Genomic DNA, 18,245 nt, shown 5'->3' with positions numbered 1-18,245 from the left:
ACACACACACACACACACACACACACACACACACACACAGACAACTAAGGGCAATTTGAAGAGCCCAATTAATCTAACAATCATGTTTTTGGACTCTGGGAGGAAGCTGGAGTACCCAGAGAGATCCCACACATTGTACAGGGAGAACATGCAAACTCCATCTTGGTCGAACCCAAGACCTTCTTGCTGCTAGGCAACAGTGCTACCTACCGACTGCGCACCACCTGTTATCTAATGTTCTCCAACAAAAAAGAAACTATGCTGAGAATAAATCATGCACAGGCGAAATCTATTCACTAATTAAGTAATGCAATAGGGTCCACTGACATTTATTTAGAGATATCAGAATAAAGGGGATTGAATACACATTCACGTCACATTTTTCGGGTTTTTACCTGTAAATATCTGTATCTTGTAACCATATATATTTTTTATTCCCCTTCACATAGTTATAAGCTACTTTATACTGGGCAATATAAAACCGCTATGAACACACTGAAGTTTATGTGACAAAATGCGCAAAAGTTCAATTAGTATGATTACAAGATGCAGCATTGTTGATTTCTTGACAATCGCCTAATTTTTTGAATGTTTTGCTCTTCCTTAACAAAGATTGTCTTCACAACAGACCATTATTGAGCTTAAACAACCGAAACGTCGCTGCAAGCAGGCAGTGATACTACTGTGTTGGGAAGAGAGGTGCAGACGGGCTCGGGGTATTAAATACATCTCACATGCCATGTGACATTTGAGTCAGCTGGCTCTACTGTTTCAGCAGTGAAAGTCAAAGGGCAGATAATGGCCCAGGAGACTAAAATAGGAGGTCAGGATCGTACTGGAAAGGTCGAGGCCAAGTAAAGTTGAGATCTGAGCGCAGTCCAGAGGAATGCATTTCACTGCAAAACGCACATCCCGACACGCCCACATACGCAAAATTACCAATTGCTTCAGACATATTTCACACATGGCAGACAAGCACTTTAAGTGAATTCAGAAGCTTCCCACAACAGCTTATTTCCCTGTAAAAAATAAAAACACGGTCTATTTACATACCATATGTAAATTAGATATGTTTGCCAATTTATGAGATGCATCTACTGTCACTTAAATACATGTTAAAACCAATTGTAGAGGAGTTCCCTCCTAACTAAGGTCTGGATAATTTGATCTAAATCTGTTTTAGTATGTTTGTAACGTAAATATCCAATTCAAGAAAAAGAAAACTTACCAAGATTGAATAAACCAATCTAATAAACAAAATGAAAACCTGTTTTGCTGACTGTACCATGTGGTTATTACGGACTGGTAAAAGCTGACCAGATTAAAGATTTCACCCCTGAATCTTAAATAAACACAGAGATCTTCTGAAATGGAATAAATTACCAGTAAAACCTTCATTATCAGGCTTCTGAGAGTCTTTTTTGTGATATAATTTTCTTCTGACTGCAGCATGTTGAGGAATTTCAGCTTGATGTGCTGGGTAAACTGGTCTCCACACAGTTATAGATCCAGTCCTGCTTCTCGTTAATGGGTAGCACGTGTTGGCACACCTACGGAAAAAAAACAAAACAGAAACATACAAGTTTGTATTAGAATCCAAGACAAAGTCATTGAATATGTCCTGGCACTATATTAACAGCGGGTTTTCTTTTCATTTTCAACTGTTTTCTGTAGACGTGGCCGGAGGTTCACTCGGGTTTTTATTCCTAAAACTCCATAGTTTTTCAAACTTTCATTTAAAGAGTTCTCAATCTCTTTTAGCCTCTTTTAAAAGTATGTATACAAACACTTCCTGTGAATCTATTTCACATTTTTCCACAGTGGTCTGGGATTTATATGGAACAGGAAAGGCAGAAAATAAGGAAACGAGATGAAATAAAGATGGGTGGATGGATGAATGGATGGGCAGATAGGGAACTTTTGGATAATGGTATGGAAAGGAAACCAATTCTGGAAATACAAATATTCTGTATTTATTCAGAACTGAAAAATTATCAAATGCCCAATCTTCTCAGAAAGTGCAGATACGCTGAGAGCTACAGAACCACGAGTTACTGCAGGAAGTTAAAGCTACAACTGACTAGTACTTTTGCTGGAGTTTGTCTCTCAGCAACTGGTGAAGGAAACCTAAAAATGAAGGTCTGTCCTGAATTTTATCAAAGTAGAAAGACCGCCAGCTCAGGTCCTTCTGTAGTTATAATTTCTTAATGCAGATTTTATAGTAAAACAAGCTTAAAACAAAAAGTCAGTATCAATGGAAAAGTCAGAATGCATTGAAGGGATGAGGACACATTTACTACCAAGTCAAGTTCTGTTTGTTACCTTTTTACTACCTTTTACTGGCCTTAATTTGAGCTCATTGAATTTACTATATTTTACTACCGCGCATAAACCCTGTAAGAACTTATCAGCTTTTAGAATGCCAAACCGAGCTGTAATTTCGTTTCATTATGTTTGCTTTCGTTTCATTTGCTTTCATCGCCGTCATTGAAGCTTTTATGTTTTTATATCTTTAACCTCAACACACATGTGGATGCAGTTTAAAAAGTCTTATTATAGCAAGCTGTTGATTAAAAAAAACTTTTTTGTTTGTTTCACAACATCAATTAATATTCCAGTTTCGTGGATTTGTTTTATAAACCTTCACTGAAGAAAAATGTATATAAGTCGGTTTATAAGATATTTACAGTACATAAAAAATATGACTTTGGTTATGTGTTCACTAAATAGACACTACACCATGAAGTGGATTACATGGACTTTAAAGCTGCAATTTCATTTTACTTCAATTTTGCAGTTTTTTATTGTATCTTGTACAGTCTGTATCTTTAGGACTATTTTTACAGAAATGCACACATGTGTACAGCCTGCTAGCTACTCAAGCCAGCCACTGCTGTAGTTCTTATGCTTATTTATCTGACCTGACCACACACTGATAATATGAAGCCTTCACAACTACAGAAACACAAGGTGGAGAAAACACTAGCTTTACTATTTATGCAGTGATCTTATTTTTATTTATTTATTACCATTTTGGTCCTGGCTGGAACCTCTACAGCAAAAACGGTCATCCCTCTGCTGCTGCAACAGTTCCTGTTCTGCTCGTTGTTCACATGAACCGTCACCTTCTGATTGGCCTGCAGAACACAAAGCAGCGCTTTACTCCCCGCAGTTAAAATATGTGAAAATGCAGAAAGTGGTTTATTCAGATCAATGGGCATAAAATAAACAGCAGAGATTTACTCAAATTCATCTTTGCGTGTAGCATTTAGCTAAGCAATAGTCAAGATAAGGAAGTAAACTACTTTCTCTGCTAGTTGTTCTCCGTGCCACTCAGTCATTCTTTCAATCTAGCTTTTGTTGCCAAGAGAATGGACACCCCTGCTGCATATCAATGATGGTGAATTCAATGGACTCTTAGGACTACAGCAAGTCTTCTTCTTTCGGCTTTTTCTTTTCACGGGTCCATCTAACACCATCTTCTGCACCTTCTTCTCTCACACCAACAACCTTTTTGTCCTCGTTCACTCTATCCATAAATCTCCTCTTTGGTCTTCCTTTAGGCTCCTGCCTGGCAGTCCCAGCCTCAGGATCCTTCTACCGATGTACTCACTTTCCCTTCCTTATACTTCTCCAGAATTAAAAAAATTCCTTCTCACATATAAAGCCCTTAATAATCAAGCTCCATCATATATCAGAGCTCTGATTACCCCGTATGTTCCTAACAGAGCACTTCGCTCTCAGACTGCAGGTCTGCTGGTGGTTCCTAGAGTCTCTAAAAGTAGAATGGGAGGCAGATCCTTTAGCTATCAGGCTCCTCTCCTGTGGAACCAACTCCCAGTTTTGGTCCGTGAGGCAGACACCTGTCTACTTTTAAGACTAGGCTTAAAACTTTCTTTTTTGACAAAGATTATAGTTAGAGTGGCTCATGTTATCCTGAGCTATCTCTATAGTTATGCTGCTATAGGCTTAGGCTGCTGGAGGACATCAGGGCCAATTTTTTTCACTCTGCTGAGTTCTCCAACTGTTCTCCTAATTGCATTGTGTTTTGTTATTTCACCTTTTAACTTTTTGTTCTCTGTCACTTTTCATAGTAGGTACACCTGACATAGAAAGGATTCCTAGATCAATGTGTGCTGTGCTTTTTTTGTGTCTCTGCCCTGTCTTCTCTGACCCCCAGTCAGTCGAGGCAGATGACCGTTCACTTTAAGCCTGGTTCTGGTTCTGGTGGAGGTTTTCCTTCCCGTTAATGGGGAATTTTCCTCTCTACTGTAGCTTCATGCATGCTGAGTATGAGGGATTGCTGCAATGTAGACGACTGTCCACTGTGGCTCTACGCTCTTTCAGGAGGAGTGAATGCTGCCTGTCAAGACTCGATGCAACCTGCTTTCCTTAGATAGGAAACTTTTTGACCAAGCTGTATGATTTGATTGAATTTGACTTTGTAAAGTGCCTTGAGATGACATGTAGTGAATTGGTGCTATATAAATAAAATTTAATTGATTTCTAATCATCCCAGTCTGGCCTCTGGCTTTATCTCCAATACATCTAACATGAGCTGTCCCTCTCATTCTTGTTCTCAGTCTTGATCCTCGTCACTCCCAGAGAGAACCTCAACATTTTCATCTCTTCTACCTTCTACCTCCAGCTCTAACGCCTCCTGTCTCTTCCTCAGTACCACTGTCTCTAAACCAGACAACATCACTTGTCTCGCCACCATCTTGTACATCTTTACTTAAATTCTCATAGATACTCTTTTATTAAAGAATACACCTGACACTTTTCTCCACCCGTTCCAACCTTCTTTGACACGTTTCTTAACCTCTTTTCCACACTTGTCATTGCTCTGGACTGTCAACCCTAAATACCCCAAGCAATTCCTGAAGGATGATGGATTGATACTGGCCTCCACACTCCCCTGGCTACTTTAGGACATCATGTTTAGGTCCATCTGACGCCATCAGGTTTTACCTCAGACTGTCCAGGAGTTCAGTGATGCCCTGGTCAGATCTGGGAGGAGATACCCCAGGACACCACCCGTCATCTTATAGGGAGCGTACCCCAACATTGTTAAGCATGGATACAAGTACGTACTAAATCCATTTTGAGCTGCTGCAATGACATTTCAGGAAATTGGACCAGCCAGACCTTTTCCATTCAGAGCTGATGTGTTTTCAAAGTGATCCTTAATTTTTGTTTTGAGCAGTTAATATAAATGAGCTTGTTTGCGATGTAGGACAACTTTACACTTAAGCTTCTACATCTTGTTCTTGCTTTAATATATTTCTAATTTAAAATGCACAAAAAAAGCCCCAAAAAATATAACATCCATCCCATAATGAGAGTATGAAAACCTCTGACTGATACAGGGCCACTCCCAGCTAGATAAGTATAAACCAAGCTTGTGGTCCACCTTGTTGGCTATGAGGGAGGAAATGCGGTGGTCTCCTCTGTAGGTGTAGATAAAGACGTTGTCATGCCCCCGCAGTGCTTTGGCCCCAAACCTCGAGGTGATTGACTTCTGGAGGGCTTGATTCAAAAGCTTGGTGCCCGAGTCCAAGCTAAGTGGCTGCATGGATGGCTGAGTGCCTTCGCAGTAAACATCGATTTGGAACGGACATGCCTTACAGAGCAGGAAGAAAGGTTTGTTTACTTAGGAGACATTCATGCTATACCACAAACTCAAAACGAGTGGACTTTTATATGCTTTGAGTTTAGTCATGTGTTTGAACCTACCTCTACTAACTCCAGCATACGATTGTAACCCATAGATTCCAGGGTCACCCACAGGTCTGCGGGGTCTCCATCTCTCTCTGTGGCCTCCATCAGGTTCAGCTCCATAAAACCTTGCCGTGTCAGCTGGTTTTTTCTCATATCAAAGTTCTCTGGACCAACAAAACAGCAAAGGATTATCAAAACCCAGACGTTCTCTTCAGGTTAAAGAAGCAATAAGCAATAAATTCAATATTTTAGAAAAAAAATAGTCACACATGGCTCAATGGGTAGAGTAGTTGTATTGCAATTGGAAGGTTGTGGGTTGAATTCCAGCTTCCCCCTGTCACATGTTGATGGGCAAGGCACCTCACCTACTGATCTGTGTATTGGTGTATGACCATGTGTGTTAATGAGTGTGAATCCGGCTCCAGTGTAAAGTGCTTTGAATGGTCAGTATGACTGGAAAATTGCTAAAGAAGTTCAGTCCATTTAGCATTTATTGCTCCTTTAATTTGATTTCACATCATCATTCTGTTGAGGATCACCTTTACACACGGCCCAGGCATCCTGGTCGCACTTTTCCCCACTGGTCCTTAGCTCGAAGAAGTTGTACTCCTCCAGGCTTAGCAAACCATTGCCGTCCAGGTCTATCACCTCAAAGATTTCAGACAGCACCTCCCTGTGGCAAAAACAGAGTATGACACATAAATAACCCACATCTTGACTTCATCGGCTTTTCTTTTATAAAAACATGCAGCCATACAGGCATTTTCCATTCAAACCCTGTAGTAGCAGCAGATACAAATATCTGATCTATCAATAGAGGGAGGTCCACCTCAGCTCACTGGTGAGGTCCAGTTCTCCCGTGTCAGTCTTGTAGACGAGTTTAACAGATTTATCCGAAAAGTTCTTCTTGCTTTGCTTTTTTAATCTGCAGCCAGTGGTGAAGGGAAGGAGGTGGTAGGTCCCAGCACTGAGTTCTCCTCTCCAAACATACTTCTGCAAGAACAAAAGGAGGTCAGCAAACAATCTAACAAGGACAAACATACACAAATTAGACATTAGTATTTCAGAGCACTGGTGTTTTATTCTATTCTATGGATAAAAGGCAATCGTTTGTTATATAAATGAATCTGGCAATGCAAGTTCCTTTTCACATACAAACTTACGTCTTTATCTTTTGATTCAGTGAAACACACTAAAGACAAGTTCTCTTTGGTTTCACCAGCAGACGTGACAAAAAGTGCTGTGTCAACGTTCATCCATGTTGGAGGCTTGTCTGAAAAGGTAAAATAAAGAAATAAAACCAGATATAGATTTTTATTTTATTTTATAAAACCCAAAAAACATCTAAAACAGATACAATTCTACAGTGCAGTGCTTGGCAAAGTTTGTACAACCTATCATATCTTTATATTAAACTTTTTTCCACAAATACAAATTTGACACTAAGTGCCCTTCATAAGATGAAAACTCTCTTTTTGAACCCTTTCACGGTCCTTCTTAGTGTATGGTGGCGAGGCAAAGTTTTCTTCTCGTCCGGCCTCATTTGCCACAGGTCCAGTAGTTTTAAGCAAACTTCTTTACTGAAAAAATCCAAAAGATTAGATAGTAGTCTTTACATCCATGTCAAGTTCAGAACCAAAGCAGTCTACAACTAGAACTGATCTTGACAAATTATCCCCATTCAAGCCAAATAAACTACTAAATCATACACCAGCTAAGTTCCTCCTCCTGCTGCCTTGATGTACTACCCACAGCTTTCTTTAAGAAAGTTTTACCTGTCATAACGATTGATTTGACTCAGATAATAAACACGTCCCTTCTGTCAAAAAGAACAATTTGGACAAACTACTACAGCAGAACTACAGGCTCATCTCAAACCTCCTTTTTTATCAGGAAGATTATTGAAAAAGCTGTGGTTCAACAATTAAATACCTTCTTAACTGTGACCAACCGCTTTGACGTTTGATGTAGTCCAACTTATCTTGGCCTACTGCTGCTATACCACCGCAATGTGCTTTCCTCAGTGTTTTCTTATGTTCTGTTCATGCTAAGCGCTTCAAATTGTCTTGTTAGTGAAATGTAATATTCAAATAAACTTGTCTTGCCTTGCTTCTGCTGTTTAAGTGTTACAGCAACTGTAGATGTGTGATGTGTGTGTGTGTGTGGGGGGGGGGGCAGCTATTTTCTTGCAGCCAAGATCAACACAAATTTGTGTCATTATTAAAAAGAAATGGCCCTCAGTGTCACACATTTACCCCCAGGAAAATCATTGGAATAAAAAAAAAAGATTTACATAAAATAATACAACTTCAGGAACATTTATAATAATGCATTTTCTAAGAATTTTGGAAGGGGAAGAAAGAAATATTAGCATTTCCTTAAGTTAATATATATGGAGGGTGTTCCCTGCAAAAAGGGAACTAAAAGTAAGTAACATTTTCTTGAATTTAGTGTATTTGCCCTTGATTTGAGCAGATAAATAAGATTATTTGCCAAAGAAATAAGTATTTTGACCCAAAAAATAGGATAATTAGATATACTTCACTTGAAATAAGATGGAGATGAATTGTTCTTATTTTAAAAATGTAGATCATCTTATTTATCTGCTCAAATCAATGACAAATACACTAATTTCAAGAAAATGTAACTTACTTTTAGTTCCCTTTTTGCAGTGTTGTACCTTAGCATAGGTGTGGGTGTTTCCCTGATAAGCTGACAAAAACAGGCACGGAGAAAGCAAAAGAAAACAAAAAGAAAAAAGTTATCTACAGTGGATTAAACAGGATCAGACACTTTTTTGGAAACGTGACTCCTTTTTGGAAGTTACATTGTAAAAAAAGAAACAGCTATTGTTAGGGCATCAAATTCTGTTATTGCAATCTGTCACCTCCGTCTTATGGAGGTTTCAAAATAAATAATTCAGTTAAACTCAGCCTGACTTCGTGACAGGCTGAGCTAAAGAACTAAAGCTCCAACACAAAATAAATTCAGTGCAGAGTTGTCAGTTGCATATGCACTACACTTAACAACTGCTGAATTAACACGCCAATTTTTGATTTAATGTTTATTAAAGGACTCAAATCATTAGTCACAAAATGGCAAAGAGCTGAAAATATGTTTGAGAACCATCCAATGTCTGAAAACCAATTAAACGACTGCTGCTGTTTACTGTAAAAATGTCAGCTAAAACCTTACTAGTCGACGCACTGCGTGGAAAAAATGAGGTGTGGCTTAGGTGCTGCTCTAATTTCTGGAAAAAGGATCTTGCAGGCTAAATGTGTGAAAGGTTACCCGCAAAAATCTACAATGTGTGCTGGTGTATGCTACACTTTTATTGTTTTATCCTATAAATGCTGCTGACACTAACCAGGTCTGTGGCTGAGGCTCAGTGGTTGGATGGTGAGATAGACGGCGGTTGCCTGAGGAAGATGAAGGTGGTACTGCAGAGAGCTAATGCTCTCATCCTCCTCTACAAAGAAGCAGCCTTTCATGGAGCCGTGACGCCAGTCCTGCAATGACAGAGGACATCTCCGCTTGACAATCACAAAATCTGCGCTTCAATGAGTGGACGTGCGGCTGACAAACCAGGGGCTCAATCAGAGAAACGCGGCCGTCTAGGCTCCGGGGCCTTCGGACGTATCCGACGTTAAATCTTGCCTCGTCAGTCTAGGAATGTCTCTGTGTGAGTGGCCTGGAGTAAGGCCCTGAAACAATTACACCCCTGTTTTATAGCTGACAACAAAATTGATTTATTCAGTCAACAGAAACCAAAACTAATTAGGAGTTCCTATTTAAAGCAGGATGGATCTTGTGACAGGGGAAGAATATTTTGGCATAAATAATCCGAAGACGCTCAGCTGATTAACAGAGACTGCCACAGTTCTAATTACCACTCAAATCTTCAGGGGAGAAAATTCATTGCGGATTTTTTTTTTCTTTTAAGTATTAGCAGCATGAAACACACGCCATGCTAGTGCTGCTCCAGCAGAGGGCAGGAGTGTCACGCTGTGTGTCTGCAGAGAGCTGGGGCAACTCTCCCTCCTGGAGCTGATCGGGGCAAATTGGAGTCTATTTAACCTTGATAAATAACGCCTCTTCCATCTTCAGCCAGCGGTCATTCAAAGCTATCCAGGGGCTACTTTGGCGATATTTATGAATTCTAATATTTCTTTCATTTTGCAATCCCGCTGTTGCTTTGTCTGGCTACACAACCGAAATTAGGTAATAATTTGAAATTGAATTGGAACATCAACACAGGGAAGTTTTCATTCCCCTCATTGGAGACACATTAAACGAAAACACAGTTGACATGGACACACAGTAAAAAGCACATTGAGGGCCAAGCGAGGCTGGAATAGGCCATATATCCTTTTAGTTGACAAATAAATCACCAAGTTAAACAAAGAAAAGTACCATAAAGATGGAGCATGCCACTCCTTTGGAGAAAAGCCATTTTCTCAGAGTATTTATCTTGGGCTGTGAGAGGCATAAAAGATCAAACCATAACACTTCGGTGGTTTGTCCAGACAATATTAAATGAGGGAAAGTGCCATGGGCGCCCATCCACTGGTTAAGGACAGCGGAATTAATGCCTCCATAGAGAGAGGGTCAGCCTGCAGACTAATTCAGGCTCTGTCACCTGCTCAGGCCACAGGGCTGATTTACTGTCTCACTGGGTCGCAGGACACCCAACCAGCCACACACACACACACACACACACACACACACACACACACACACACACACACACACACACACACACACACACACACACACACACACACACACACACACACACATAAAGAACTACGGGACAAAATAAGACCAATGATTATGATGCAGATTACCGTTTACAAGGACAAACGTATGTCTCAGAAGATGCAACAACATATGCATACTGATACAGGCTCCATCCGTCCTCCGTCAGCCAGCGTTTATTAGCCCGTGGCCATCCAGCGGGCCGGTGCCGGGAGCAGAAGTTCCCCTTCGAGGTACTCTCTGGACACACATTCTGTTGCCTTTAATGATGTCTGGCCGTTTCCAATCTCAACACAGTGCTTAGACCTGTTCGCTTCTGTTTATTTATTTATTTATGGGTTTTTCTTTTTCTTTGCTGCAAAGCAAACCAGCCGGGGTTAAGCCAAAAATAGTGAAAACAAAGAGCGGAAGATCAATACAGAGCATATCTATCCACTCCAGGCTATATTCGGCCATTGAAGCTGCTGCACCGCGGCGCTCGGTCCTCCTTATAATGCCGTCATCCACAGGAACAAAACAGATATCCGGTTATTGAGCAAATGTACAAAATGTAAATATCTATAAATTACAATATCGCTCATATTATTGTACACAGCTGGAGTTTAATAACTAAATACAATTGAAATGTTAATTTATTTCTGTAATTTGTTTAAAAAATTGTTAACTCATAGTGTTTAGATTCATTACAGAGTTGTGTATTTTAAGCTTTTATTTTTATGATAACGGTCTACAGCTAATGAAAACCCAAAGTTACTTTCTCAGAAAAAGTGATTATTACATAAACTAATAAAGCGGTTTCATTGCTGAAATGTTATGTGATGCTATGCCACAAAACGTTGCAGCTAAAGATAGTTCTGTGTCCAACCATTTCAATAAGAAGTTTAGCAGAAGGAAAAAATGCACAAAAAAAAAATGCACCAGCAATAGGGACAACAGCAGCTTTGAGAGGAACTGCTTCAAATGAAGCAATTCCTGAGACAGAGACGACGTCAGGAACAAAGGAAACCAAGGACTAGATTGCTGGTCAGTGATTAGAATTGCTCTTTTCAGATTAAAGTATTTTTTTCATTAATTCATTAATGTCTATTAGTCTCATGTGACACTGTGTAGCTGCTCTGTCAGGACAGATTCACTCACCTCAGCATGCTTAATGCTTAGAGTTGCTGACATGACAGGGGGAGTCCGCCCTATCTGTTGAGTAGTTCTGCGTATTTGACCGTTTGTTGTCGCGCACATAGAGCATCTGAACTATCAGACTGAGATTGTAAGATGAACATTAGGTATGGACGAAGAAAAAAAACAAGATATTTAGTCACAGCAAAAATACTGTCCTGTCATAGTGGCACCCGGTAAATTAATAATAATAATAATAATAATTGAACTTTATTGATCTCACAATGGAGAAATTGACTTCTGCATCTTAACCCATCCCCTTGGGGAGCAGTGGGCTGCCACTGTGTGGCGCCTGGGGAACAATTAGGGGTTAAGGGTCTTGCTCAGGGACCCAGAATGGCAGCTTATGGGAGTTGCACTCAGAACCTCTGGGACCAAAGCTCTGTGCTCTAACCACTAGGCCGCCACTCCCTCAATTTTACACCCCTTCAACCCAAAAGAGACACGCACAGTATACAACATCATGAATGTTACACATACTTTATATGTAATGCAGGACTCAATATTTCGTATTTCTATGCATTTAGAATGGGTAAATGCTAATTTACACACAAGTGTTAACAGCTTGAGGTACCTGTAAACCTTGAGGCTCCAGAACTTTGCCCGCTTTACTGCTGCTGGATGTCATTGTGACTGAGTTCGACAGGGAGGACCGTCTGCTGCGAGCCGACGGAGGACGAGAGGAGGACTGGCTGTCTGAGAGAGACACACAGAGGTTAGAGGAACACTCAACATTTAAAACGACTCATTTCTAATTGACACGTTAGGGGCAGTCCGGCGCTCTCGCAAACAGTACACAGACTTCCAAACACAAAATTAGGTTCGTGACTAAATTCCCTCTATAATCTGTCTTCTTAGAAGTCTGTTTGCACAGTTCAAGTGTCAATACAGACACTGCTTTTGGGTTCTGAGAAAGCGTTATCTCGAGATCAAGCTCCTTGTAATTAATAATGTTGCCATATTAAATCACTTTAGGCACCCCTTCAAATTCATTTTCTCTCATAACTTTATTCCTTGAACACTAATTGAAAGCGGAAAGAAAAAACAAAACAAAAAAAAAAAAAAAATATATATATATATATATATATATATATATATATTATAATATATTTTATGAAGGGGCTGATTGTTTTCAAATTTGGCAAATCGGGATGATTAAAAACTAAGATGCAGAAATAAATGAACCCAATGGAATCATGTTCAACCGTGGTTACATTTTACATTTTTGTCAGTGTTTTAAACAAAAATGTCAAAGTAAAGCCCTGAAAGCTTTTCATTTAGGTATTTTTAAAACAAATCAGCCAAATTCTTAATTGGCAGTAGAGGTAAAATCCCTTTCACAGACAAGTGTAAGTCTATATGAAAGCAAAAGCAAAATCAAAACAGCTTTGAGGATGGAAAAATAACACATTTGCCACGTGTGATCCTATAGCATTTCAGGTCAAAGCCTTGTTAAAAGGCAGCGGGTCCCGATCAATACATGGGAGAGGCACAATAACGTGATAATCCCGACAACTACGCGGAGCTCATTTGTTTTTGCAGCGGTGGTTGACTGCTCCTCCTCTCTAATCCTTCCTCACCTCCCAAGTGAGAAGTGGTTGGAATCCTCCCCGAATCAATGGACTGACCACTTAAATCAACCCCATCTATCTTCCCAATGCTGGGCTCTCACTCGCCTTATCTTCCTGGAGCTCCGCCCTTCTAATCCCCTCTTCAACAGTTGGGTCCTACGTTTCAAAAAAAGCAAATTCACGTCCTCTTCCAACAGGTGAAGTGACAGAAAATGCACGGATTCCTTGTCACTGGCAATCAGAAACTCAAGTAGAGTGAATCCAAGTGGTTACAAGCCAAAGTGGGTTTTGTCAATCTTCTAATGGCAGTAATGGCGTCTCCTCCCTCTAAACAAGCCACCCTAATTTTGTGGCTGTAACGAAATGTGAACTGCTTTAATGGGGCGATTTGTCACACTGGTGATGAAAAATTGATCGATAAAAGAGCTATTATTTATTAATCAAAACAGATCACGGGGGCGCACGGGGGGAAGTTTGGGTGTAAACCTGCTCTGTATCGCCCGTTCGTACAGTAAATTATACCTTTCTTTGCGGAGGAGTCTGATTCTGCATGTTGAGCTGCTGATGCAGATGATTCTGATGCCACTGAGCTTTTCGGAGGGCTGTACAGCTGGCTGCCAAAGTTCTGCCTCCTTAGCTTAGCGTCAGCTTTTAGGTTCTCCAAAGCAGCCGTCTGACACTGCTCGGCTGTGGATGCGAGCCGCCTGCAGAACTGACAGCAACGGGAAAGAAGTAATGAGGAGATCGTGCTGCACACGAGCACGGTTTCCAGCCAACGAGGAGGAAGAGAAACGCTAAAAATCAAGACAGATTTACGGCAAATACAGATGGAACCATGTGCAGAAACTGAAATGGTTAAAATGAATGCCCTGCGTTGGAAGTAACAAGGCTGAAAATATTTAAAATGCTATTATTTTTGTTTTTTGATTTACTTATCCTACAATGGGACATTTAATGACTGAACGTACCTCAGCATAGTCCAGTTTACCATCCTTGTTTACGTCTGCCAATGAGAAAACAGCATTCACCTCCTCGGCTGTCATCTTCTCACCTCTCTGCAAGAACAAACCCAATTTGAAACAAAATCATGACCAAAAGTGACGCAGATGCATCTTTGATAAGTTAACTTAAAAGGGTTCTATGGGCTGGCTGTCCTAGACTAGAGCTTATCAACCCTTTCGGACTAAGCAGCCATTTTTCCTTTGCTTCTACTAAATGCAGGACTTCAACGCGTTCCTTAAAACCAAAATGCTATACTTTTATACTTTTAGACAGTTCTCTGTTCTTTTTATTCCAGTTGTAACACCAAATAAAAATGTTTACTGTAGATTCAGGGCAGACAGTTCCACAGTGGTCAGGGTTAAATATGGAAGCTGCAAAAACTGCTGACAGGATGGATGAACGGACAGATAAAAAAATGTTGACAATGGGAAAGGGAACTGAGTCTAAAGATACGGATATTTTTGCATACTTTTTACGCAATACTTAGATCTAGATTATAAAAACTCAAGTTCCATACTTTACAAGACTTTCAGAAGATTTCACATTTACCTCTTAAAATGGGGACCTTGTAGGATGTACACTTTGTTTTTCACACAAATGAATAAAATGTTTGAAATAAACTTTTTGAATTGAGAAAGCTTCCTGGATAGGAAGCGAAACATCCACAAACTACGGAAGACAAGTCCAGTTGCTTTGTTTTTTACTTTTTTTTGGAAAGAATTTGAAATGAAGAGCAGAGTTTGCAGCCTAATGATAAATTATGCGTAGAGAGACACATAATGCGTGAAAGGAGATGGATTTAGAGGTAAAACTAGCCTTTCTCATTGCTCAGTTCTATTGTAAAAAATAAAATAAAATAAAGGGGTCATTATGCTACCTAAAACAAAGCCCCAGGTTAAAGACGCCATCAAAAATTAAACCAACAAAACTAGATTCTTATTTTAAGAGAATATTCTGTACTTTGCTGAAAAATATTATGATTATGTTTTACTTCACCCACAGAGGTTAGAGCCTTCTCCAGTACGCTGTGCGTGATGCAGCCGTCGCCGTTTACATCCAGCTTCCGGAAAGCCCTCATTAGCTCGGCCTCGTCGGTTTTCCTCTCGCATTTCAGAATCTCGCAGAAGTCATCAAAGTTTAGCTTCGATGTTCTAGAAGTCCAGTATTTATTGAGAGTAGCATGGGATGGATTCCTTCCGGCCTGCTGGAGAACTAAACAAGACAAATGGGAGAAAGCGTTGCATCTTTTAGTTGCAAGAACAGGTTGACAGAAAGCAAATGTGGAACTAGGCGTGTGGAAATATACAGAATATCTTGAAAATATAATATAATAAAAGGTACATAGCCACATTATTTGACTTTTTTATTTATTTAAGTGTCAGTAGCTCAGTCTGGTTGCATACAAAGTTTTTATGAAAGATTGTCTCGTCCTGCTGGCATATAAGTTCTTATTTTGGTTTTCTGCTTTTTTTCTCTCAATTTGTTAGTAAAAAGAAGCCATTCGTGTTTATTCATAATAATAACAGAAGTACATCACTGCGCATGCGCAGCAGGGTGATGAAACAAGGAAGCTCCCACTGGCTGTGATTCCAGGAGGGAAAAAGACTGGAATGTGGCTGGGAATACAGTCTGAACGTTGGTGTTCACTGAAGCGGACGCTAAACCTGCTGATTGCTCAGATGTGACAGCAGAGTTGACTGATGCGAGTGAATTTTCTGATATGAGGCCCTTAAAGTTGCTGTAGATCTGGGACTGTTGCGTTTATTTAATAACGGTTGGTCTCCGATCACACCGAGGCTTTACAGAGGATCAGGCTCGGTCTGGCATTATTTACAAGTGGTTTGTTATTTAAGCAAACCGGCATTACTGCAATACTGCTGGTTGCTGGTGGCACGTGTGTTTATAACTGCTAGCTGGGTGCTATTTTTATCCACAAAAAGGACCATCAAAACATCATCAGGATGGAGGCTTGGTGTATATAACTTTATTTTATCACGATCAAACGTATTTTTGGTCTTTTCTTTTAAAGCATATAACGTGACTATGTACCTTTAAAGTTGGGCACAACTATGGAATCCAGGAACCTTTTTTTTAAGCATATCATTATAAAAGGATAGTATGACAAAAGATTTTGGCAGTTTTGAAACTGTTAAAATCATACTTTTATAAACCTTTGATAGCAGTGTGTCTTCAAACTATAGTGAAAGTGACTTTAATTCATTTTACACAAAATTAAGTCTGACTGGGCTAGTTTTTGGATTTAGAACTGCACTTTATATATTTTTTTACTAGCTTAATGTAACTTAAATCCCTGAAGGAGCAGAGAATAAATCGGTTTCTATGACTGTATATTAAACTTTACATTAGCTTGAAACTTGTCCGGCATTTTCGACATATTTGCAGTATTCGTGATTAAAAATTTATAACATCAGAGGCAAGCTTCTTCATGTCAAGACTGATTATACGTTATGGAAAAAAAAAAGAAGAAAAAAAAAGATGGCTGACAGAGACCAAACAGCGATCTTCCATGTTCAGGGATTTCAGTGACATTTACAATTTTTACTGTCCTATTCTGCAAAATGTAACAGGCAGGTAAAAAGGTGCAGACTGACGTGGGCAACGGCTGCGTTTATCGCACGTATAAAAACAGTGTCGGGCAGCAACTTAGCAAGTGGTTTAAAAGTATTCCTTACCCCGACATAACTGCTGTTTCGAAGAAATGTTTGCCAAACTTGATCGGAACACAGCAAGATAAGCTGCTCGACACTGCGTGTAAAAAAGCTCATCCTCGTCGGAGGGACGAGATGATTCCTGAGAAGACATTTTGGAGGGGAGGAAACAGCTAAGCTACCGTTCGCTATGTCTGCCCGTCATAGAGGGGAAAGGCTAAAAAAAAAAAAAAAAAAAAAAAAAAAACGACCACCGGCTTCAGAGTTTTTATTGCCGCATTTGTCCTTTTCGTTGATAACCGTGATACGTTGTTGCTAACGCGCGGACTGTTGCTAAGGTAACAAAAATTCCACAGTGCGCATCAAACGGGACACGGGGGAAACAATCAAAAAGGAAAAACGTTCCTCTTACGTTTATAAAAATATTGCCTCTGCGAATTTAAAGTTCCCGTGTTTGGTCAAATTAAACGTGAACCATTTCAGTGTGTTTGGCGGAGAAGAAAAGAGTTTAATAAAACTGTTGTACAGGTGACATCACCGAAGTAGCTGATTATTATTGGAACCCTTTCAAATTAAAAAATGTTATTTAGATTATATTAGATAGAACTTTATTGATATCACAATGGAGGAATTCACTTGTGACATCGGCTCTTATAAGCAACAGAAGGTGCACAAAGGAGGAAAAGGTACATGAGTATATACAGTGCATCCAGATATATACAGTGGATGGGGAACAAATAAAGAAGAAGAGATCTAAGGTGATTTATATACAGTACGGATTTAAGGTATCTTATGTACATTCCTTTTACCTGCCAAGTGGTGGCAGGTAAAAAACAGCACGGTTTCTGGTTTGTTAAATAAATAAATAAAATAAGTGAGATAACTGAGATAGGTGAAGGCTCTTATAGTACAGGATTATTGCACAGGTTATTGCACAGTTATTGCATTGTTATTACACCAGGTTTTAGTGCAGTGGCATTGTAAAGTCGGATGGCAGCAGGGATGAATGACCTGCAGGTAGCGCTCCTTTTTACAAACAGGGTGTATAAGTCTGTCACTAAAGGAGCTGCTCAGCTCCTCTACAGTCTGATGCAGGGGGTGAAAGGTGTTGTCCATGATGGATGAAATTTTGGACAACACCCTCCACAATAATATTTTCAAAATAGTGTGAGTACCCCACAGTACGTAGGCTATAGGCCTGCAGTAGATTATCGGTTTTCTCATATTACCAGAGCAGAACCTGAACAGTATACATTACTTGCAAGAATGACATATACTTATGCTTTTAACCTATTCCTTTTGGAGCTCTGGCAGCATGTTTAGGGGTTGCCATTCTGTCAAAAGTTGGACC

At 39.8% G+C, this 18,245-nt stretch overlaps 1 protein-coding gene across 2 annotated transcripts; it reads right to left on the bottom strand.

The window, feature by feature from the left end:
• Positions 1–313: 313 nt before the first annotated feature.
• Positions 314–17,261, bottom strand: efcab7 (EF-hand calcium binding domain 7). Of its 2 annotated transcripts, XM_012878076.3 has the most exons (13): positions 16,919–17,260; positions 15,226–15,437; positions 14,192–14,278; positions 13,746–13,935; positions 12,227–12,348; positions 9,089–9,230; positions 6,885–6,994; positions 6,551–6,714; positions 6,261–6,394; positions 5,737–5,885; positions 5,414–5,623; positions 3,030–3,137; positions 314–1,550 (listed from the first exon to the last, which is right to left on the bottom strand). In XM_012878076.3, exons 1-13 carry the CDS (start codon positions 17,046–17,048, stop codon positions 1,464–1,466), a joined length of 1,845 nt encoding a protein of 614 aa, XP_012733530.2. In that variant the 5' UTR covers positions 17,049–17,260; the 3' UTR covers positions 314–1,463. The 2 variants fall into 2 exon arrangements, with proteins under 2 accessions (XP_012733530.2, XP_012733531.2); XM_012878077.3 differs by lacking the exon at positions 5,414–5,623 and having other exon boundaries at positions 16,919–17,261.
• Positions 17,262–18,245: the final 984 nt, after the last annotated feature.

This window comes from Fundulus heteroclitus, chromosome 9 (assembly GCF_011125445.2).
Source record: "Fundulus heteroclitus isolate FHET01 chromosome 9, MU-UCD_Fhet_4.1, whole genome shotgun sequence".
NCBI lineage: Eukaryota > Metazoa > Chordata > Actinopteri > Cyprinodontiformes > Fundulidae > Fundulus > Fundulus heteroclitus.
Note: the sequence above shows the minus strand (reverse complement) of the source record. Positions and strands in the feature narration are given on the sequence as shown.

Coding starts and splice junctions, on each gene's coding strand:
- efcab7 (XM_012878076.3), bottom strand. CDS start 17,048: ATGTCTTCTCAGGAATCATCTCGTCCCTCCGACGAGGATGAGCTTTTT. Junction 14,279..15,225: donor TGGAGAAGGCTCTAACCTCT/GTGGGTGAAGTA, acceptor TTGTTCTTGCAG/AGAGGTGAGAAGATGACAGC. Junction 3,138..5,413: donor CCTCCCTCATAGCCAACAAG/GTGGACCACAAG, acceptor TGTGTTCTGCAG/GCCAATCAGAAGGTGACGGT.